We start from the raw sequence: 8,067 nt of genomic DNA, 5'->3' as shown, positions 1-8,067 counted from the left end.
CCAATGAGATATGCAGAGGTGTCAGCAAAGAATTTCAAAGCATCAGCTCCGAAATTCTACTCAAGAGATAATAACTGTATTTATTATGCAAGAGGATATTGCAGAACGGAGAAAATTGCAGATTCAGACACAAAATGAATAATTATGATGAAGGAAGATCAAATATTATGGAAAACGTTGGATTTTTTAATGTCAGAATTTCTGGAAATGAAAAAAAGACCAACATACCAGAACAGGAAAGAGACATGGGAAAATCCTTATTACTATCAGTATTAAATGAAGGAGAAAACACGCAAACCATCATAGTGATGAATGCGCAGGGTTTAGTTACGAGTAACTCAAAAGAAAAATAGAGTACTTAGAAGAACTAACCCAAAATGAAAAGAAAATAGATATAATGAATATAAGTGAAACCTGGTATTCCCAAGAGACTGGGAATGATGATCAAATAAAAGGGTTCCAAACTTATAGATCAGATAGAAAAAATAGGAATCAAGGGGGAACCGCAATATATGGGAAAGACAAAAAACAACAGGAAAAATATATGAGAAATATAGTAACTCAGAATGTGAACTAATAGCGGTAGAATTTGAATCTGAAAAATTGATGAACATAGTAATATATAGACCTCCTAATACTAAAGAGTTTGACTTAATAATTGAAAAATTGGATGATATATGTAGAAATCACAAGAACTGGACTATTCTCCTATCTGGTGACTTCAACTTTCCTTTCGTAGAATGGAAAGAACGAATAGGAGATTGTGGTTGTACTTATACATATAAAAAAGAGAGTAATAGTAGTGCAGAAGATAAGAGGCAATTTGAAAAGCTATTAGATATGCTACTAGAATACAACATTCAACAAATAAATCACCTGCCAACAAGAAAGGAAAATACTTTAGACCTAGTATTTGTGAACGAGATGAATATGTTAAAGAAATAATAGTTTATAATGCGAGTATTTCAGACCATAATGTCATAGAATTAACAGTTCATTCCAAAGCAAGTGAAAAGAGAGATAAGCAAGAAATGAAAAAGTGGAAGGATATGGAAAATACAACTTCTACAGTATTATATAAAATGGTCAGAAATTAATGAAGAATTAAACAAAGATTGGGATAACATTTTCGTAAGTGATGACAATAAGGGTAAATACGGAGATATTATATAAAATATTGGAGATAATAGTGGAAAAATATATACCGAAGAAGAAAAGTAAACATCATTCATGCATACCAAGAGACAGAAGAATCTTGTTCCAGAAAATCAGAAAGTGGAAAAAAGGTCTTGCAAAAGAAAAAAAATGCATGGAAAGTTATAGAACTAAAAGTAAGATAGAAAATGCAGAAAAAAAGATTATACAATCAAAAGAAAATGAAAACTGGACTTGGAAGAAAAAACCCTATTAAATATCAAGCAAAACCCCAACTATTATACTCATATGCGAAGAAGATGAATAAAAGAAGAGATAGAAATAGGCCCTCTGAGAATTGAAGGGAGATTAACGAATGAAAAAAAGGAAATTTTGCAACATACTGGCAGAACGATATAAGAGAGAATTCACCCCTAGAATAGATAATGAAGATAATGATATAGAAGTAAGGGATGAAAATAGTGAATATTTAGCTGACATAGATATTAATGAAGCTGATATTGTGCAGGCTATTAATGAAATTAAAAATGGAGCTGCTGCAGGGCCTGATGGAATTCCTGCTATTTTGTTAAAGAAAGTAGTTCATTCTATCGCAAAGCCACTTGCAATATTATTAAGACAAAGTGTAGATACAGGCAAGATATATGATGAGCACAAATTAGCGTATATTACCCCTACTTTCAAAAGTGGATCAAGACTAGAGGCAAGTAATTATAGGCCTGTGAGTCTAACATCACATATAATGAAAGTGTATGAAAGAGGGTAATGAAGAAAAATATTATGAACATTTAATAAAAAATAATTGTTTAATAAAGGACAAACATGGTTTCGTACCCGGAAAAAGTACACAAACCCACTGTTAGTCCACCGTGAAAACATATTCAAAAATATGAAAAGCGGAAATGAAACAGATGTGGTTTATTTAGACTTTGCAAAAGCTTTTGATAAAGTAGACCATAATATATTAGCGAAGAAAATTAGAAAACACAATATCGTGGATAAAGTAGGAAGATGGTTAAAAGAATTTTTACACAACAGAAAAACAGATAGTTATTGCAAACGACGAGAAATCGGATGAAGCCAAGGTAATATCCGGTGTGCCGCAAGGTACGGTGTTAGCTGCAATACTGTTTGTTATTATGATTGAAGACATAGACAATAATGTTAAGGATTCGGTAGTGAGTAGTTTCGCAGATGACACAAGAATAAGTAGAGAAATTACTTGTGATGAAGATAGGAACGCTCTACAAAGAGACCTTAACAAAGTATATGATTGGGCAGAGGTAAATAGGATGGTATTTAACTCTGATAAATTTGAATCAATAAATTATGGAGACAGAGAAAGAAAGCTATATGCATATAAGGGACCTAATAATGAGACCATCACAAATAAGGAAGCAGTTAAAGACCTTGGTGTGATGATGAATAGGAAACATGTTATGCAATGATCAAATAGCAAACTCTGTTGGCAAAATGTAAAGCAAAAATGGAATGTTTGTTACGGCACTTCAAAACAAGAAAGCTGAACACATGATTATGCTTTATAAAACATATGTTTCGTAGTCCCACTTGAATATTGCAATATGATATGGTACCCACACTATCAAAAGGATATTGCACAAATAGAGAGTGTACAAAGGTCCTTTACAGCTAGAATAAGAAGAAGTTAAGGACCTAGACTACTGGGAAAGACTACAATTCTTAAAATTATATAGTCTGAAAGGAGAAGAGAACGCTACATGATAATTCAGGCATGGAAACAGATAGAAGGAATAGCAGAAAATATCATGGAACTAAAAATATCAGAAAGAGCAAGCAGAGGTAGATTAATAGTGCCCAAAAATATACCAGGAAAATAAGGAAAGCACACAGGACATTAATCCACTACGCACCAGCATCGATAATGCAGCGTCTATTCAATGCGTTGCCAGCTCATCTGAGGAATATATCAGGAGTGAGCGTAGATGTGTTTAAGAATAAGCTCGACAAATATCTAAACTGCATCCCAGACCATCCAAGATTGGAAGATGCAAAATATACCGGAAGATGTACTAGCAACTCTCTGGTAGACATTAGAGGTGCCTCACACTGAGGGACCTGGGGCAACCCGAACAAGATGTAAGGTCTTGTAAGGTAAGGTAAGGACAGATGAAGATATCCACCTATACTCGTAGGTCAGGATATTAAAGAGAGAAGAGGAGACGATGTAAGGAAAGTGTTCGCCTCGTCGAGGAATAGAGGATGATGGGAAGAATTGATGGGGTCTGGAGAACGAGGGGAAGATAAAGAAGGGAAGTAAATGATGCTTCTGGCTGAGATCAGGTCCTTCCCACATTCGTCTTTGCACGCTAGATTAATATTAATACGGGCGACATTTTTTTTTCTTTTTCTCGTTTTCCTTTTTGTGGAAAAAAGGAGGAGAATTGTTCGTGAATCTTTTCACGTGCATTCTCTCTCTCTCTCTCTCTCTCTCTCTCTCTCTCTCTCAGGAAAGAAAGAATTGCTAAAAAAAAAAGTTAAAAATTTCATGTGAACTTCTCTCATCTCTCTCTCTCTCTCTCTCTCTCTCTCTCTCTCTCTCTCTCTCTCTCTCTCTCTCTCTCTCTCTCTCTCGAATTGTTGAAAAAAGAGAAAAATTTTATGTGAATCCTCTCTCTCTCTCTCAGGAAAGAAAGAGTTGTTAAAAAGTGAAAAATTTCATGTGAATCTCTCTCTCTCTCTCTCTCTCTCTCTCTCTCTCTCTCTCTCTCTCTCTTTTCTGGGAAAGAAAGAGAAAGCATTGCACAGGAAAGATTCCAGTCTCTCAGAGATATGGTTCGAAAGGATACTTTTTTTCTCCAGTAATTGATGCTTTTCCTGCTGATTACCGAGCAAGTTTTAGATATCCCAGTAAAGATTTTTATCTTTATGAAGATTTTAGTCTCTAGAAAGATTTCATTCTTTATAAAGATTCTAGTCTTTATAAAGATTTTGGTCTTTATAATAATTTGAGTTCTTATAAAAATTTCAGTCTTTATAAAGATTTCAGTCTTTATAAAGATTTTAGTCTCTGTAAAGATTTTAGTCTATAAAGATTTCAGTCTTTAAAACCAAACAAAAACTTCTTTCAGTTTTCTTCAAGAGAATGAAAAGGAGAACCCAATAAATTACTTTATATAACGTGTTTACTTATAAGTATTTACATTTTATTTTACTCCACACCCGATTACTTTCAGGTCCTATCTGTGAACCATTTTCAAATAGGGCCTGAAAGTACTCGAGTGTTAAGTAAAATAAAATGCAAATGCTTATAAGTAAACAGTAATTTTGTGGGTTTTCTTTTTAGATTATTTATAAAGACTAAAATCTTATAAAGATTTTAGTCTTTAAAAATATTCTAGTGTTTGTAAAGATTTTAGATTGCACAAGACCTAACTTTCTGCCACTGTTGTGAATTAGTTAGTTTGTAAAGAAAAGTGGAATGAATAATAATAATAATAATAATAATAATAATAATAATACAGAATAAGTCTGTGACCTGGAGAATAGTAACATCCCCCTCCCGCTCCCCTACCCTCCCCCTACCCACCCTACCCCTACCCTCAAATCCCCCTCCTCTCCCAAGTCCATTTCTTCCGGAGGACCCCCCCACGATTGTCGTTCGTTCCGCAAATAATAAGTCATCAGGAGTCTGTCGTCATCGACCTGTCTGGCGGAGGATTTGGCTAAAGAAGATGTTCCCGGGGTCGTCTTGGGTCGTCCCTTAAAAAAAAAAATCAAAAAAAAATGAAAAAAAAATAAAAAAGAAAATAGTACCTCACGTGAACAAAGAACCGTGAAAAATATAACCCAACTCCTTTCCTCTTTTCTGAACTGACTGCGCACGAGTAGAGAGAGAGAGAGAGAGAGAGAGAGAGTCTTTCTCTCTCTCTTTCTTCCTCTCTCTCTCTCTCGTATGTCGCGGCAGTTATCGTGGTTCTGGCACGACCACACACCACAAGCAGGAGAAAAATGTTGTCGTCACTGCTCCCCTCTGCGAGCTCGATCATTCCCGCCCACCACCGCCGACGGAACCCCCACCTCAGACGCAACGCAAACAACCGCCCCATGGATTATTCATAAGACCCTCCGATGCTCCTCCTCCTCCTCCTCCTCCTCCGCCTCTTCTTCTTCTTCTTCTTCTTCACCTCCCATTCTTCCTCATCTTATTATTTATTGGATTTTTGGTTTTTCCTGCAGATAGTTATGATGGAATTTTTTTTTTATTTTTTTTTCATTTTTCTCCTCCTCCTCCTCCTCCTCCTCCTCCTCCTCCTTCACCACCTCCTCCTCCTCCTCCTCTTCTTCTTCACCTCCCATTCTTCCTCATCTTAATGTTTGTTGGATTTTTGGTTTTTCCTGCAGATAGTTATGATGGAATTTCTTTTTTTTTATTTTCCTCTTCCTCCTCCTTCTCCTCCTCCTATTCCTCCTCCTCCTCCTCCTTCTCCAGTTCCTCGCTGGAAGAGTGGTTTTCGCGCTCGGCTGCCAATCCGGTGGACCGAAGTTCGATTCTCGGCTCGGCCAACGCGGAATCAGAGAAATTTATTTCTGGTGATAGAAATTCATTTCTTGATATAGTGTGGTTCGGATCCCACAGTAAGCTGTAGGTGACCAATTAGTTCCTAGCCACGTAAAAATATCTAATCCTTCGGGCCAGCCCTAGGAGAGCTGGTAATCACCTCAGTGGTCTGGTAAAACTAAGATATTCTTAATCCTCCTCCTCCTTCACCACCTCCTTCTCCGCCTCTTCTTCTTCACCTCCCCTGCAGATAGTTATGATGGAATTTCTATTTTTTTTTTTTTTTACTTTTCCTGCTCATCCTCCTGCTTTTTTCCGTCCTTCACCTCCTCCTCCGCCTCTTCTTCTTCTTCTTCTTCTTCTTCTTCTTCTTCTTCTTGTTCTTCACGTCCCATTCGTCCTCATCTTATTATTTATTGGATTTTTGGTTTTTCCTGCAGTTATGATGTAATTTCTATTTTTTTCCTCCTCCTCCTCCTCACCTCTCATTCTCCATCTTACTTTTATGTACTGAATTTTTTGTTTTTTTCTGAAAACTCTCAAAATCGCCATTTTTTTTTATCTTTACCCATACATGACTGCAGAAACTACCAATTCTTTGTATTTGCAGCGTTCTATATTAAGCGCTTATCAGATTATAGATGTAAAATAATGACCCAAAGAGTCAAGTGTATTTATATATATATATATATATATATATATATATATATATATATATATATATATATATATATATATATATATATATATTCGAACGTCCTCGTTATCAGCTTGAGTTACAGAAATATCAAATATCAACACGTGGAATTTTCTATCCCTCCCCTGATAATACTTTGATGTAGTACTTCCAGCGATCTAACATTGTTTATTTTATTCCGGAATTGTAAAGCTAAAACTCAATGAGTTTCGGAAGTCAACTAATTTCGTAAAAAGGGTTTTCGCTATTTTGAATGTTTTTGTTTTTTTTTGCCCAAAAAACTTATTAATGTTGCGTGTGTGTGTGTGTGCTTTTTTTTTTTTTTTGCCAATATTCTGACTCACATTCATCGAACCGTCTTTGTATAAATCCAGTGACCCGTCGTATTTCTTTGCGTGTCATCCATCATAATTGTATCAGTTACATAAATATAATTTTCAGTGAACTATACTTTGTGTTCCACTTACAGTAGCTATATGGGAAGTGGACTAATTGCTTGGAACACTCAATCAAAACATTGAAACGATGATATGTATGTAGATTTGTACGTGTGTGAATATATATATATATATATATATATAATATATATATATATATATATATATATATATATATATATATATATATATGTATGTATGTATATATATATATATGTTATGCATGTATGTGTGTATATATGCACGTGTGTCCGTGTTTGTGATTTTCTTTACATAATTTTTACTGGGTATGCATAAGAGATAGACAACGAAGCCTTCGATTTCCATACTCACACTTCCAAAGTTTGCATATTCCTCAGTATATCGACGCGTTTTCAGAAACCATTGTGTTCGTTTTAAGTCATAAAAGGACGCTCTCATCATTTCTACGTAAAAAATAACCGTGAAGTTTTTATGCATGAAGTCCCACCTTGAATAGTTCACACATTTTTCAGCATGATCATTCTTCCATAGTTTTGGGGGTCAGTAGAGAATCCCCAGATATATGTAGCGTTTTCAGTCTCGCCATTTTTCCTTATAGTGATACAGGTCTGCTGAAAAAAAGTAAGAGGAATGTGTTATTCTTTTTTTATATAAAAACCTTCCAGCCTAAGGTATTAAAAAAAAACAGCTAGGTATGGAGCTATGATGAATTTTCAATATGTAAACTATTTTCAAAATTTCTATTTGCAACAACATTTTATGGGTGTTTTTCATAAATGCGATGGGATATTATATAAAGCCTAAGAGCATGGCATTGGCAATATGCTTATCACTTATTCTTTTTTGGAAATTGCCATTTGCACGATTCCGAGTAAGTCGTTTGAAAATTAAAAGATTTTTATTTAAAAAAGTATAGCAGTGTATTAGTTAAGAAACTTGTTATATTATAATATATATATATGATTATATAGATATTATATAACTATATATATATAATAATAATAATACCACACACATATAAAGATATATATCTATATTATATTATATATATAGATATAGGTAATATATATATATATATATATTATATATAGATATATATTACTAGATATATTAGCTGAACACCACTGGGAAAATAAAAATTAGAAAAAAGTGCCAGTACTTTTCGTGAAATTTAAAACACATCTTTGTTTTGCCCCGAAGATGTTGTTTAAATACGACGAAAGTACTTGGCAACTCTTGTACCTGTTTTTTTTTCC

The 8,067-nt window shown here is 34.5% G+C and overlaps 1 protein-coding gene across 1 annotated transcript in view; it reads right to left on the bottom strand.

Annotated features, from left to right (window-relative positions):
* LOC135223191 (zinc finger protein AEBP2-like) overlaps nucleotides 1-6,090 on the bottom strand; it is a 15,283-nt gene extending 9,193 nt beyond the window's left edge. Inside the window, exon 1 of the mRNA XM_064261695.1 lies at nucleotides 6,022-6,090. Within this exon, the coding sequence (XP_064117765.1) occupies nucleotides 6,022-6,090 (69 nt within the window). The remainder of the gene's footprint in view (nucleotides 1-6,021) is intronic.
* Nucleotides 6,091-8,067: the final 1,977 nt, after the last annotated feature.

This window comes from Macrobrachium nipponense, chromosome 8 (genome assembly GCF_015104395.2).
Source record: "Macrobrachium nipponense isolate FS-2020 chromosome 8, ASM1510439v2, whole genome shotgun sequence".
Lineage (NCBI taxonomy): Eukaryota > Metazoa > Arthropoda > Malacostraca > Decapoda > Palaemonidae > Macrobrachium > Macrobrachium nipponense.
The sequence above is the reverse complement of the archived record's forward strand: the minus strand, read 5'-3'. Positions and strand labels throughout refer to the sequence as shown.